Source organism: Danio rerio, chromosome 5 (assembly GCF_052040795.2).
Source record: "Danio rerio strain M-AB ecotype USA chromosome 5, GRCz13ab, whole genome shotgun sequence".
Lineage (NCBI taxonomy): Eukaryota > Metazoa > Chordata > Actinopteri > Cypriniformes > Danionidae > Danio > Danio rerio.
In genome coordinates, this window is record NC_141025.1 from 69,255,090 (window position 1) to 69,271,433 (window position 16,344).

Below are 16,344 nucleotides of genomic sequence, written 5' to 3' on the forward strand. Positions count from 1 at the left end.
GTACGCACAAAGCTGTAAATGTGCGTACGCAGAAAAAAATTCAGATGTATGAAACACTGCGTACGCCGAGTCTCACGCATATTCTTTTGTACATCTGAATGAACGTGAAACTGAGCGTAACATGCACGAGCACAAAACCCCTCCCTGCCTCCTCCCCCGTATGAATATGCTAATGACTCTACTTTGGAAAAACCCAACGAAAAAGCAACGGCAAAAGCAGGCAAAAATAGAAACTTTGAACAGTGTGAATTGGAGGTGCTGCTTTCGGAGGTAGACCGGAGAAAAGCGGTGTTATTTGCAAGTTTGTTCTCCGGAATTAACAACAAAAGAAAAAAAATAGAGTGGGAGAGTTAAGCTGATGCGGTTAACACAGTTGGGTCTGAACATTGCACTGAGTGAATTATAAAAGAAATATTGTGATTCATAGGTGTGAACTGTTGCAGTATCCTTAACAGTCTCAGTGGCGCGCTTGTAAGACGCATGTGTGCATGTTTTGTCACGTTCGAGCATGAACTTGGTTGGAATCCAGCGTCTGATAAACTCTTTCTTCTTTTTTCCCCCGCTACATATTAGATTTTGCTAACTATTTATCACGAGAAAGACAAGTAGGAATCATTAATAAGTTTGTACATCATATTTTATTTGCACATTTATTGAATGGAAATGTGTCTGATTCACGCATGCAAATTCATCTTCAGATAGTGTATTTATAGCAATGTGCGTGCAGTAGATAGCTCAGATTACATTGGGAAAACAGGCGACTGCTGCAAATTGTGCTTTAATGTTTAGCTGGTCAACTGTATGGTATGGAAACCTTATATACCTGCTAGAATAACCCGTCTCATACAGCTGCCATTGCAAGGCTCAGACACTTTGTAGAGAGGAATTTAACACAACTGCCTCTAGGAGTCGCCAATGGAAATAAAACAGACACGCACAAAAAATGTGCGTACGCCAGCCATAAAGCTGCCATGGAGCTGCGCACATTCCCACGTTCAGTTCATTGTTAGTAAATCCAAACGTGAGCGATTCTGAGCGTGAAACCTGGCGTACGCAAAGTTTTTGTGCGTACGCAGCGTTGATACATGAGGCCCCAGGACTCTCCCTAGAGCTGGCCAGCCATCTAAGCTAAGTAATCAGGGGAGAAGGGCCTTAGTCAGGGAGGTGATCAATAACCCGATGGTCACTCTGTCTGAGCTCCCATGTTCTTCTGTGGAGAGAGAAGAAACTTACAGAAGGACAACCATCTGTGCAGCAATCCACCAATCAGACCTGTATAGTAGAGTGGCCAGACGGAAGCCACTCCCTGCCTGGAATTTATCAAAAGGCATATGATAGACTCTCAGACCACAAGAAACTAAATTCTCTGGTCTGATTGGACTAAAATTCTCTTTGGAGTGAATGCCAGGCGTTATGCTTGAAGAAAACCAGGCACCGCTCATCACCAGGCTAATACCATCCCTATAGTGAAGGATGGTGGCTGCAGCATCAAGCTGTGGGGATGTTTTTCAGCAGCAGGAACTGGAAGACTAGTCAGGATAGAGGGAAAGATGAATGCAGCAATGTACAGAGACATCCTGAATGAAATCCTGCCTCAGAGTGCTCTTGACCTCAGACTGGGGCGACAGTTTATCTTCCAGCAGGACAATGACCCAAAGCACACTGCCAAAATATCAATGGAGTGGCTTCACAACAACTCAGTAAATGTCCTTGTCTAGTGAGACTGTAATTTTGCTCATACCTCTTTTTACTGTTTACGATGTACCAAGCTCAAAATTGTTACTCTCGATAGACTCAACAAATCGTGTGATCTGTTTAGGTATTTTTCACTCCAAGCAACAAATCCGTTGGGTTTTGGTGACTCTGTACGGATGGAGATTGAATCTAATATCTGTCGAGAAGGCGGACCTCTTCCAGACTGCTTTAACACTCCACTGAGACAGGCCTGGACCACCATGGAGAAGGTCAGTTATGTCGTCATAATACTTTACCAAAAAAAAATTAATTGGGATTGGCCCTGTGACTTTCCTAGTCAATGTTTCATGTTCTCTCAACCTCAGGTTTACATGCCAGGCTTTCTGTCAAGCAACCTTTACTACAAGTATTTAAGCGACCTTATTAACTCTGTACGGGTGGATGAGTTCATTGGAGGAAATGCCAACACTCCGAACCAGGGCTGGACCCAGGAAGGCGAGCGCAACTCGAGCGTTACAGAAGGGTCACACGTCCAGGTGATTCTCTAGAGGCCCATGTTGCTCATTTTTATTAGGGTTCATTGACAATATGCTTGCACAAATGTTTTTTTTTTCCTGATGTTTCCATTTTTACGCTTTCAGTTGCAGCAAGGTACTAAAAAAGCAGCAATCAAGATCTTGAAGAACTTCGATGAGGCGATAACTGTGGACATCGCCAGTCTGGACCCTGAGTCTCTCTATCAGAGACCATATGCTGGGTGAGTCTGACACTCATACTACACTTCTTTTTTTTTTCTTTTTTCTTTTTCTTTTTTTTTTTTTAAGAGATGAGGGGAAAAAAAAGAACAGAACAAAGTGGTTGTTGTAGGGGTTACAGAATCAAGTCATGATACGTTTCACATACATTATCACAAATTGTTTACAATGACATATTCAGACCATTTTTTTCAGTACTTGGTACACTTTTTTTATCAAATCTTAGTTTAAAAGCGAGTCTCTCCATATAGTGTATTTCCTTTACAACTCCTATCCATTGAGCCCGTGTTGGAGGGTCAGCCTGTAACCATTTTTGAGTTATGGCTTTTCTGCTACTTACCAATAGGATTTGAATTAGGTACTTGTCAATAGTTGGAATAACTTCTGGTATTTTCCCAAGGTATAATGTTATTAATGAGTAGTCCAATTCTTTTCCAGTTATCTTTTTCATACTACACTTCTAGTCACTAGGTTGATGGATCATAAGAATATACAGTAAGTAAGAGTAATAGTAAGGATTCGTCATTATTTTATCATTTTTTAATGCACTGAACCATTTGCGCATCATTGAGAAAGAAAACAAATATGTTAATTATCAGTTTCTGTTAACTTATTTATGAGTTTTTGTTTGTTTGGTTTAATTTACTCTTTCAAAATGCATTATGATCTTGATCTCAGCTCTGTTTGTGTTCCAAGTACATGTTTGTATTTAAAAAGTCCATATTGGCATCCTAAAATTATATGATTGTTTCTAAAGTGTATATATTAGTCACTTTAAGTACAAAAGTGTTCTCTTTGACACACTTGAAAAGGTGCTTACCCCTTGTGACAGCTTTTGTACCTTTATTTTAGAGTGTAGATTACAATAACAGTTGAGATATTTTTAAAAGGTCTTATTTTACATTTTTATTTTTTACAAGTTATTTTAGTGTTGTTGTTTTTTCCAGTTTAATACTGTTTTTCTTTATTATTCAAATTTGTTTATTTTCTTTAATAATTTATCAGTACGCTCAGTTTACACATTTTTACATCCTTTTATTTTACTCTTTCCTGTCCCCTCCCCAACAGCATCAGTTACAGTAATTACATGCTGCCAATATATATATATATATATATATATATATATATATATATATATATATATATATAGATATAGATATATATATATATATATATATATATATATATATATATATATATATATATATATATATATATATGTATATGTACAATATAAACATAAGCATCAAAAGTACATTAAAAGTACATAAAAACTTTTAAAAGTAAATAAAAAAAGCCTCAAAAGTATATTACGTTGTCCAATAGCTGCAATATTATAACTCTAGGTCCTGCTTGCCACTTGTGTGGGCGGAGTAAAACACAAGAGTGAAGAGGCTGTACAAGTTCTGACATTGCAGAATATCGTACGGCTATCAGCCAGTCAGATTCAAGAACCAGACAGAACTATTTTATAAATTTATATATACAACAGTTCTGTCTGGTTCTTGAATCTGATTGGCTGATAGCCGTGCAATATTCTTCCAGTAGCAGCACTTGTCCAGCCTCCTTACCCTTCACCCTTGTATTACTCCACCCACATACAGCAACAAGCAGAGGACACTCTACAGTGTCAAAGTGACAAATACTGCAGCTGTTGCACAACATAATGTACTTTTGATGCTTTTTTAGATGAGAACGTAGTTGTTTAGATTGCAACCATGCAGTTTATTTATAAGAATAGTGCCTATTTTAAAATATTTATCATTTTGAGAGGCAGCGCGTTCCTTTAGCAAAGACAGTTGACGATGTTCATCCACAAGATGGCAACAGAGACCGCATAATAAGCGTAATTTCAAACTTCAGCTGATCAAATCATTATTAAACATAGAAATGACTTTCTATGTTGATCTCTCTCTGTTTTGTATGTTGAAGTGCTGCATTTATACCATAGTAATGTTGTGATCTCCCTTTATGCAACAGAAAAATCCTGGGAGATATCTCTGTAGACTGATGGTATTTCATGTTGTTCAGCTTTACTTTTTTCCCCTAATTTTAAAATGTGAGCAAAATTACCTGTTTTGTCATCAATTTAGACATTACGCTAGAGAATCTTTCAAACACTAGCCCTGAAGTGATGTTGGCAAAGTAGCAACGGCTTCCGCTGTTCTGACGTCAGCTGCAGATGTGAAGGAGTGGTGGAAGAAAGTAGTTCCTCATACAAATGGGTTTTTGAGACTCCGTGTTTAATTCTCTTTTTTATACACAAGAATATGCCGTTGAACTGTTATATAAATGCAATATCACACTCGTAGCAGTATATACATACGCAGACGCAATTGTTGTATGTTTCTTTTTTGTTTTTAACAGTATAATGCTTTCTGATAACTTAATAACAATTCTGAGTTTTTATTTGTGGCATGAACAAGTAAAAGCCTCTCTAAAGAATGATCCTTTTTGCTGATGTTTATCATGTTATACACAAAACAATTCATTCAGACCCAGCTTCAGTCTTTCTTGCTTTTATCTCAGAAGAATGACCTTTGGAAAGGTGAATGAGCTGGGCCAGTTCATCAGAGAGGCTGAGCCAGAACCAGACGTGAAGAAGTCCAAGGGTACGACACCACACACACACACACACACACACACACACACACACACACACACACACACACACACACACACACACACACACACACACACACACACACTGACTCTTAAAGAATGTTTTCTTCCCTCAGACACACACGCGCTCTTGCACATGTTGTGTATTCTGTGAGTTGGCTCTCGGTTATGAGTGACTTGTGCTTGAAGAGCTTTTGTAGTCTTCAGTTTGAGAGTGGAGAGGGTGTTGCCATGGCGATAAGTAGCCGGTGGTGTGTGATTGCTGTGAAGAGCAGTGAAAAAAGCAGGATTCGCAGCTCTGTCCCGCTCGCTCACACTCTCGCTTTGTTCTCTTCCTAACAGGTTCCATGTTTTCTTTAGCAATGAAGAAATGGGTTCAAGGAAACTCAGATGAGGTGTGCTCCTGCCTTTTGCTTTCAAATTACATGTACAATAATTATTTTATAAGTGGTCATGATGTGGATTTATTTATTTTTTTGTATGTGTTTTGAGGTTCACTTATAGTGTTAATAAAGTTGTGATGTTATTTTGATTTCACATGTCATGAACAGGGCCAGACGGAATCTGCGGACCTTTTTTGCTATTTCTGCTGAGAATTTTTTTAAAAATCTGCTGATTTCTGCGGAATTATTTTGAGAGTATCCAGCGGAGTATCATAACTAAAACCTTAATATATTAAATAAAAAGTAATAAATTACTGAAAAAAAAAACTGAATAAATTCATATTTACACTTTTACTCAAGTAAATAAATAGAATAAATAATGGGGTAAAAATCTCCAGAAATCTGCGGAAAATCTGCGGAATTCTGTGTGCACAGATTCTGTGTGGGCCTAGTCATGACCCCTTTAATGTATTTTAAATAGGGGGATTTTAGATGATTTAAGTATGGTTCATGGTATATATATATACATTTGTTGTGTTTCAGGCACAAGAAGAGATGGCGTGGAAGATTGCAAAGATGATCGTCAATGATGTCATGCAGCAGGGACACCATGGAAGTCCTGAAGTAAAAGCAACAAAAGTACATTTCTATTAGTTTTGTCCTCACATTCACCAGATTTAGTCTCTTGCCATATTGCAATGCTCTAAAATGTTCTTTTATCTGGTTATTTGAAGATGGCATTTATTCAGATTTATTCATTTCAAACAAATTAAATGCAATAAGAAATGAGCAATGGAAAAATATTTTGTAAATACGTAAGAGAAGCGAGAGGACAATTTACTCGGTAAAAATTGTAGATGTTTGCAGGTTCGAGTCCCAGCTGGGCCAGTTGACATTTCTATGTAGAGTCCAAAGACATGCACTATAGGTGAACTGAATAAACTAAATTGGTTGAAGTGTATGACTGTGTGTGTGAATGTGTATGGATGTTTCCCAGTACTGGGTTGCAGCTGGAAGAGCATCCACCATATAAAACATATGAATAAAGGGACCCTTTGAATAAAGGGACTATGCTGAAGGAAAATGAATGAATGAATGGATGGATACTAATTTACCCAGTAAGGAACATGTTGGCATTCTGGAAAAGTTTACCATGTAATTACATTTATTTAGAGAAAAACACTAAGCCTTAAGATTATTGAGGTAAACATCTTAGTCGGTTAAAAGTGCAAATTTGTCCCCACACTGAAGTGCACTGTAAAAAATGTGATTTGGTTAATTAAGTTACCCTATTAGTTGTTACAAATTTAAGTGGAAATAACAAAAAACAATTAAATTGTCACAGAAACCCCACAAGAATTGCGTTATTTCAGCTCATTTTAAATAAGTAGTTTGAACAAACCCCTGTGTTGCGTGTTTTATTTATTGATGTAATTGATTTATTTTTCCAGCTATGACCGTCTGTGTGAGTGTGGGCGCAGCTCCTGATGCCCTCCTGAAGTGAACGGCCTGAAGACGGAACACTCAGCCAAGCTGCATTAACATATCCGTGAGGACTGATCGAGGCATTCCATCACTTCCTGCATGTGACCGTTTGAGAGCGTGAGTGTTTAGGTTTGCACACTAATAGCCAAAATACGATCCACCCCAAGGATATTTGTGTTTATTATTATTATTTGATGAGTAGCGAAACAAGTTGGACTAAATACGCAGAGCTGTCATGCAGCAGACCAACGCTCAGAACAAGACTGAATGAACACTGAATTTCAAAACCAACCTCTTACCATGTTGACCAACAGGAAGCGCTTGGTAATCTGAACAGGAAATGGTGTCTACTTAAAGGGATGTTTCATCCAAAAATGGAAATTCTATCAATGTTTACTCACACTTTGCTTACTTTGCTTACTTTGAGTTTTATGTTAAACACAGAAGAAGATATTTTGAAGAATGTTTAAAAACTGTAACTATTAAACCCATACAGTGTTAAAAACGTTGACTCAACTTAAAATTGTAAGGCTGCTTGCTGCACAGGTTTTTTTGAGTTGACTCGGCTTTAAACCCAAGAATCGCACTTGACTCAGTTTAAGTTGAGTCAACTCAAAAAAGCAAGGGGGAGTTGCCTTACAGTTTTAAGTTGTGCCAACTTCTTTTTAACAGTGTAGCATTTGTTTTTTACTGTGGATGTCAGTAGTTGCAGGTTTTAAGCTTCAAAATATCTTCTTTTGTGTTTAAAAGAAGAAAGAACCACAAAGTTTTGGAACCACATAAGGTAGATTACGCTTAGAAAAGGACTTTTACTATTACTTATTTACAATCAGTTGAAACAGCACAGTTCTTAATTTTTGGGGGGGACAACTTAATAATGTTCAATCCATTTCAATTTCTAAAAAGGATTAAGTTAACTTAATTGATTTGTGTTGGGTCAAGTTAAAGGAATTAAGCTGAACCCAGCATTTTTACAGTGTAAACACAGTCATTTTTTTATTTTAGGGTGAACTATCTCTGAAAATGTTTTCCCTTCCTCAACTTAGTTCTTATCTGACACATCTCTTTTATCCTTCCTGTAATCTGAACAGGAAATGGTGTCTACTTAAAGAAATAGTTGATCCAAAAATGGAAATTCTGTCATCGTTTACTCACATTTTGCTTGTTTGAGTTTCTGTTAAATACAGTAGGAGATATTTTGAAGAATGTTTAAAACCTGTAACCATTGACACCCATTCACTGTAAAAAAAAAAAAAAAAAGTGACAACTCAAAATTGCAAGGTAACTTGATGCATGTTTTTTTTTTTAGTTGACTCAACTTTTAACACAAGTATTGTACTTGACTCGGTCAACTCAAAAAGCACTGCAGGGAAATTTGCCTTACAATTTTAAGCTCAGTCAACTTTTTTTAACAGTGTATCATTTGTTTCTTTTTACTATGGAAGTCTGTGGCTGCATGTTTTCAGCTTTATAATATCTTCTTTTGTGTTTAAAAGAAGACAGAAACACAAAGTTTTGTTTAGTTTGTTTAAACTACTTATTTAAAATCAGTTGAAAGCACAATTCTTAATTTTTTTTTAGGGGGGGGCAACTTTATTTGTTTTATGTTCAATCCACTTAAAAAAAAAAGATTAAGTTAACTTAATTGATTTGTGTTGAGACAAGATGAAGGAATGGAGCTGAACCCAGCATTTTTACAGTGTAAACAGAGTCATTTTTCATTTTTGGGTAGACCATCCCTTTAAATGTTTTCCCTTCCTCAACTTAGTTCTTATCTGACACGTCTCTTTTATCTTTCATGTTCACTTTTTAAGAAAGAGTGGTTATGAAATGCCTAGGCTTTTTATTTAGTACAGAAAAACACAAATGCAGAAATACCCCGGATGGCTGTGTACAGTTTTATTTCGATTTACGGTATGCCAGTCGATCATTGTCTGAGGCTGTTCTGTCTGTCTCTCATGGATTTGAAGCGACTGATGTTACAGTTCGAACTGGAATGAGAACCAATGACCCTTCTTTCCCTCTCCGACTCTGTCCGGATCTGATTCTAGACTGTAGAGACACACCGAAACTGAACTGCTAGAGCAATGTCTATGCCCGTTCTGTATAAATGTGGTTTACCGCCATATATTAATGTTAGTTCTTTTATGGTGATTGACTGTCTTCATTTTTCTTCTTCTTTTGTATGATATGTCAAACTCTGTCTAAGCAAATCTCAGTGATGACTGTTCATTTTCAAACGTGTGCTTGGACATGAAGTTATTGCTTTGGACCTCATTGAGATGCAGACGAGAAACAGGCAAAAGACTTTTGGTACTATGTACCACTAATATGTTTTCTGACATATATGTGTACTTAATCTATAATATATTTAAATGTGTTTGATTTAAATACATATATTGTTGAAATGTCTCTCGACACATTGTCTTTTTTTGAGTTTGCGGCTTAGATTGAATAAGCATTTGCACTCATGCTATAAAGCTTTCGACAAAGTCCATATTTTAGATTTCAAACTGCACTAATACAGTGCATCCGCAAAGTATTCATAGCGCTTCACTTTTTCCACATTTCTTTATGTAACAGAATTATTCCGAAATGGATTAAATTCATTTATTTCCTCAAAATTCTCCACACAATACCCCATAATGACAATGTGAAAAAGGAGTTTTTGAAATTGTTGCAAATTTATTAAAAATAAAAAACCTGAAAAATCACATGTACATCAGTATTCACAGCCTTTGCTCAATTCTTCTTTGATGCGCCTTTGGCAGGAATTACAGCCTCAAGTCTTTTTGAATATGAAGCTTGGCACACCTGTCTTTGGGAAGTTTTGCCCATTCCACTTTGCAGTACCTCTGAAGCTCTATCAGGTTGGATGGAAAGCGACTTTCATTTTCAGATCTCTCCAGAGATGTTCAATAGGATTTAGGTCTGGACTCTGGCTCAGCCACTCAAAGACATTCACAGAGTTATTTTGATCTCAGGTCCAGTCTGAGATCAAGAGCACTCAGAAGCAGGTTTTGATTCAGGATGTCTCTGTAGATTGCTGCATTCATCTTTCCCTCTATCCTGTCTAGTTTTCCAGTTCCTGCTGCTGAAAAACATCCCCACAGCATGATGCTGCTGCCACCATGCTTCACTATAGGGATGGCATTAGCCTGGTGAAGAGCACTGCCTGGTTTTCCCCAAACCTAACGTCTGGCATTCACTCCAAAGAGTTCAATTTTAGTCTCATCAGACCAGAGAATTTAGTTTCTTGTGGTCTGAGAGTCCTTCAGATGCCTTTTGGAAAATTCCAGGCGGCGAGTGGCTTCTGTTTGGCCACTCTAATCAGGCCTGTATGGTAATGGATTGCTGCACAGATGGTTATCCTTTTGTAAGGTTCTCCTCTCTCCATAGAAGAACACTGGAGCTCAGACAGAGTGACCATCGGGTTATGATCACCTCCCTGACTAGAGCCCTTCTCCCCCGATCAATCAGCTTAGATGGCCGGCCAGCTCTAGGAAGAATCCTGGTGGTTTCAAACATCTTCCACTTACGAATGATACAGATGATTTCTTTGTCTTCATGCTTGGTTTGTGCTTTGACATGCACTGTCAACCCTGGGAGCTTATATAGACAGGTGTATGCCTTTTCAAATCATGTCCAATCAACTGAATTGACTACAGGTGAACTCCAATTAAGCTGCTGAAACATCTCAAGAATGATCAGTGGAGACAGAATATACCGGAGCTCAATTTAGAGCTTCACTGCAAAGGCTGTGAATACTGATGTACATGTGATTTTTCAGCTTTTTTATTTTTAATAAATTTGCAACAATTAAAAAAAGTCTTTTTTCACATTGTCATTATGGGGAATTGTGTGTCGAATTTTGAGGAAATAAATTAATTTAATCCATTTTGGAAAAGGCTGTGACAGAAAAGAAATGTGGAAAATTTGACTTTCTGTATACACTGTATTAAACTTAATTTTTTTCCTCAAGAGCAGGGCTTACAGAGAAAGATTCTCATTGGCTAGGGGGTTCACTTTTGTGGAAAACTATTCATTAAAATACTACAGGAATGTATTCATAATACATGGAATTTCTGGAATATCATGGAATTTTAAAAGTCTATTCAAGACTTTCAAAGTTGACTTGATTTTTATTTTGTCCTAAGTCATAAAATATCAGGGAGTTTTGTTCCCTGATATCTGGTTATAAATACAGTTTTATATCGGCAATATCATGGATATCATGGCAATATCATTTTACCTTCTATTTTATAAGAAATTTTAATCGTAACATTTTAAAAATATTTTTGATCACCAAATATTCAAACATTGTAACATTACAAACTAAAAACGTTTATTTAAAAAAAAATTATAACAGTTACTGTTATAAAAATACACGTGTAGCTTTCAATTTCTAGTTTCAAGTTCAATCCGAGCATCAGAATCGGGAAGAAAGGTGATTTAAATTACTTTGAACGTGGCATGGTTGTTCATGCCAGACGGGCTGGTCTGAGTATTTCAGAAACTGCTGCTCTACTGGGATTTTCATGCACAACCATCTCTAGGATTTACAGAGAATGATCTGAAAAAGAAAATATCCAGTGAGTGGCAGTTCTGTGGGCGCAAATGCATTGTTGGTTTCAAAGGAGAATGGCCAGACTGGTTTGAGCTAATAGAAAGGCAACAGTAACTCAAATAACGTCTCGCTACAATCGAGCTCTGCAGAAGAGCATCTCTGAACGCACAACGCTTCCATGACCATGTCCATACCTTTATGTCCATAGTGTACTCTTCTTCTGATGGCTACTTCCAGCAGGATAATGCACCATGTCATAGAGCACGAATCATCTCAGACTGCTTTCTTGAACATGACAATGAGTTCACTGATTGTACTTAAGTGGCCTCCACAGTCATCAGATCTCAATCCTATAACGCACCTTTGGGATGTGGTCGAACGGGAGATTCACATCATGGATGTGCAGCCGACAAATCTGCAGCAACTGTGTGACACTATCATGACCATATGGATTAAAATCTCTGAGGAATATTTCCAGTACCTTGTTGAATCTATGCCACGAAGGATTAAAGCAGTTCTGATGGCAAAAAGGAGGCCAACCTGATACTAGTAAGGTGTACCTAATAATGTGGCCGGTGAGTGTATTTGAAAGATAGTACGGTATGTTGATGAAGGGGATCAGAGACCCTGGAAGTGATGAAAAAAAAGGATAAAAATTATTTAAATGTGTTTCACAAACATATGTAAATCAATTTTTACACCATATTAATAATTTTCATCACAAACCCCTCATACAAAAATGTAAATGCCATCGACAGGCTTTCATAACAATCCAAATGATAATTAATAAGATTAAAAATAAATATAAAATGTTATTTGGAAAACTTCAGTTATTCTATATCAAGGTACACTTTTACTGGTTCAGCCGTTATAGTACATGCTTAAGTTTTTATTGTTCATTTAAATATGTATTTGTTTTAAACTAATAAATAATATGCATAACATTTTATTCTTTTATTCAGATTAAATAAGGAATAATAATAAGGAATTTGCCTATTTGGATTGTAATCATTTTCAAATTAGATAATTACTATTTTATATGTTTTTTTTTGTCATGCTAGTGTAAAATCCACAATTGTTCATGTGAATTTTTATGGCATTATTTATTATTTAAATGATTTAATAATTTATCATTATGCTTTTGCAAATCCAAATTTCCACAGACCCCCAGGACTCAAGACGCAAGTTTGTAAACATGTTTTAGCCAAATATAACTATAAAACTCTATATTTGATCAATTACAATGACCAATACTACATCTATTTAAGTTTTTCCCCATTTCTCCATATAGTGCAAAAAACAAAAGCGCCCAGAATAAGTACATCATCACCACCAGAGGGCGGTGTAAGACACGATAAGCTTTTGCACATCAGTCAAAAGAATTCCTAATACGAGATAAAGCTCAAATATAAATCTTTACTGTTGTTTACAGCGTATAAGTTAAGATTGCTGTATTAAAATGGTTTTATACTATGTGGTTTAAAAACATTAATAACTGAATTTTTTTATATTTAGATTTCTGAATAAATAAGGATTTCATTGCTGTATGGTTTGATAAGATAGGACAATGTTTTGCTGAAACAACTATTTGAAAATCTGGAGTTTAAAATATCTATCTAAATACTGAAAAAGCACCATTAAAGTTTGCACATTGCTAATAATAAAAGAGTTTTAATGTAGGAATTTGCAGTAGGGAAATTTCTAAATATTTTCATGAAACATGACCTTTAAAAAATCTATAATTTTGACCCATACAATATATTTGGTTATTGTCATAAATATACATGTGCACAGTAAGACTGGTTTTGTGGTCCAGGGTCACATAATATGGGTGCAAGTCTGTTGAGGCTAAATTCAGGACATACAAACTATCATGAATGCATGACTTTATTACTCTTTTACAAAAGAGAGGCCTTGAAAATCACACAAGTATTAAATTTTTTTATGAATCAAAAACTTGGGCGGCGCAGTAGGTAGTGCTGTCGCCTCACAGCAAGAAGGTCGCTGATTCAAGCCTTGGCTGGATCAGTTGGCGTTTCTTTGTGGAGTTTGCATGTTCTCCCTGCATTCGCGTGGGTTTCTTCCAGGTGCTCCGGTTTCCCCCACAGTCCAAAGACATGCGGTACAGGTGAATTAGGTAGGTCTGTAGTGTATGAGTGTGAATTAGTGTGTGTGGATGTTTTCCGGAGATGGGTTGCAGCTGGAAGGGCATCCGCTGGATAAGTTGGCAGTTCACCCCAGATTACTAAAGGGACTAAGCCGAAAAGAAAATGAATGAATGAATTCATCAAAAACTTATTTAATATATTTCAACAACTAAGCATATAGGATGGCATTATGAATACAAAAGTAAAACAGAAAGACAATATTAAATAATAATAAAAAAATAAATGGTCAGACTTTATTTTGATGGTCTGTTTGTTGAATTTAGTTAAGTATTAAGTATTGCATCAACATGTCAACTAATTCTCATTAAATTATAAGTAGACTGTTTGGTTGGGGTTGGTGTAAGTTGACATGTACTTGCAAAGTATCTTGAATGTCAGTATCAACAGATATTAAGCAGACAGTCTACTGATACTTAAATGGACCATTAAAATAAAGTGTTACCGAATAAATTTGACATAAAATCATAATTGATCAAATTTAAGTGAAAATTAAGGGAAAATTACAAATTGGGCTATTTAAAAGATCAAAGTTTCATTTTTTATTTAAATTTTTTGGTTGAGTAGCTTTATTTAAGTCAGACAATTCTGCAGGTGGGCCACGTGTGAACAAAAGTGGCATTTGTTAATTAAATATTTTCCCAATAATAACAAATAATCGCCTTTATATTCTGTTATGCTTATCAAAAGAATTCATGAATCAGAAACATTCTATTTTTATTAATGCTTCAAGTAACAAACAAACACACACACACACACACACACACACAGGAAAATAGTAATATAACAATCATAGTAATAATTTAACAAAACAAAATAGATAATAATTCAAACATATAGAAATACAATAAGAAAGAACGAGGATAATTAAATAAATTAATGTTTGCTGTTTGTTCAAACTACTTTTTTTTATTATCTTTGGGGTTTTTTTTGGGTGAAGGGTTTCATTTTTTCATGTTGTCTCAAGACAAATGGATTGTGTGAACCCCAGCAATTGTTTTTAAAATGTATTTTTAATTTTTTTTTTTTTTACAGTGTATGAAAAGGAACTACAGATAAAAGACTTATGCATCAGTGATAAATCCAAAAACTCTGAACACATGACATGAGCAGTGCCTGTGACTCCAATTTGTAAAAAAAGAATAAGTTAATTTCTTTATGTTGTCTCAACACAAATCGATTGTGAGGAACCCAGCATTTTTTACAGTACAAGATAAGATAAACAACTAGAGCAGGGGTGTCCAAACTCGGTCCTGGAGGGCCGTGTCCTTGAGAGTTTATCTCCAACTTGCTTCAACACACCTGCCAGCAAGTTTCTAGCACAGGGGTGTCCAAACTCTGTCCTCCAATCAAGCTCTTTCTAGGTATAATAGAAACTTCCAGGTGTGTTGAAGCAAGTTGGAGCTAAACTATGCAGGACACCGGCCCTCCAGGACCGAGTTTGGACATCCCTGCTCTAGTATATCTAGTACAGGGGTGGCCAACCCTGTTCCTGAAGAGCCACCTTCCTGCAGATTTCAGTTGCTACCCATATCAAACACGCCTGAACCAATAAATTAGGACCTGAACACCACGTGATAATTACAGGCAGGTGTGAATAAGTTAACTTAATTTCTTTATGTTGTCTCAATACAAATCAATTGTGTGAAACTTCGCTTTTTTTTTTACAGTATAAGATAACATAAGATAAACAACTACAGAGGAAAAATGTATCCATATAACTCTGGACACATTCGCAGTGATGACTTCAGTTTGTAAAATGGAATAAGTTAACTTAATTTCTTCATGTTGTTTCTTCATTTCGTCAAATCGTTTGTGTGGAGCCCTGAATTTTTAGAGTGATAGATAAGATTAGATGAACAACTACAGAGGAAAGTCTTTTGCATCAGCGATGACTCCAAAACTCTGGACGCATTCGCAGCGGCGGTGACGCCCACCTCCATGTGACCGAGAAACAGGCGCTCAGTGCGGCGCAGTAAGTTTGAGCTTCACTCCTGCAGCCGGAGAGGATGAGGATGAAGATGATGCTGAGATGAGCGAGTAAAACGCAAGCAGAGCGGACTCGCATCTTTTACTACGCAGTGAGCACCTGCTGGCGGCGGTTCTGAGTGCTTGAGCTCTGGGTGTGACGGCTGTCTTTTGTCCACCACCTGCTTCCCATCAGATGAATTACCCGGAATATCTCCTCCACTCAACCGGATCGCGCTGGAATTACATTGGACTCAAAAGTTAGGCGTGTGTTATTCGGCACTCTTGGGGGTTTTTTGGTAACTCATGTGTGTTTGCGTGATTGTTGGTGCTCGTCTGCTGTGATTGAGCGCCAGATGCACGCGCTGTTTGACCGCAACTGGAAAGGGCTGGGAATCGATCTGTCTCCGCTCTCGTCGCCCCGCGCCGCCGCGAGGATGTTCAGCTGCGTCGGGTGTTTTTGGGTTCTCCTGTCCTCCGCCTTGGTCGCGATTTGCAGCTTCAGCTTCATCTCTCCCGCGTGGATAGTGAAGGAGCATCCGAAAAACCATAAGGATTCCGTGAGTTTCGGGCTCCTGTGGCACTGCTCTGAGTCTCTGGATCACATGTACAGATGTTACACCTTTGGCGGGCTGGGCAAATTTCAGGAGATTCCGTCAAGCTCTTGGCAGGTAGGACGAGTTTTGGATGAATGGGAAATATTG

General features: G+C 37.1%; 2 protein-coding genes across 12 annotated transcripts in view; both read left to right on the plus strand.

The window, feature by feature from the left end:
- Positions 1–9,352, plus strand: part of akap10 (A-kinase anchoring protein 10) — a 36,723-nt gene extending 27,371 nt beyond the window's left edge. For 2 of the 10 annotated variants that reach the window (XR_015492008.1, XR_015492007.1), the window contains exons 10-16: positions 1,098–1,964; positions 2,061–2,231; positions 2,337–2,452; positions 4,980–5,062; positions 5,415–5,467; positions 5,999–6,094; positions 6,907–8,069. Coding sequence is in view for 4 of the 10 variants with exons in the window: in XM_087254540.1 (XP_087110666.1) it covers positions 1,820–1,964; positions 2,061–2,231; positions 2,337–2,452; positions 4,980–5,062; positions 5,415–5,467; positions 5,999–6,094; positions 6,907–6,912 (670 nt within the window). In the remaining 6 variants the exon portion in view is untranslated. Of the gene's footprint in view, positions 1–1,097; positions 1,965–2,060; positions 2,232–2,336; positions 2,453–4,979; positions 5,063–5,414; positions 5,468–5,998; positions 6,095–6,906 lie in introns of all 10 variants that reach the window. The other 8 variants (XR_015492003.1, XR_015492005.1, XR_015492004.1 and 5 more) reach the window with 8 other exon arrangements.
- Positions 9,353–15,662: 6,310 nt separating this feature from the next.
- Positions 15,663–16,344, plus strand: part of lhfpl7 (LHFPL tetraspan subfamily member 7) — a 241,961-nt gene continuing 241,279 nt past the window's right edge. For both annotated transcript variants that reach the window (XR_015492051.1, XM_087254650.1), the window contains exon 1: positions 15,663–16,311. Coding sequence is in view for 1 of the 2 variants with exons in the window: in XM_087254650.1 (XP_087110776.1) it covers positions 15,997–16,311 (315 nt within the window). In the remaining variant the exon portion in view is untranslated. The remainder of the gene's footprint in view (positions 16,312–16,344) is intronic.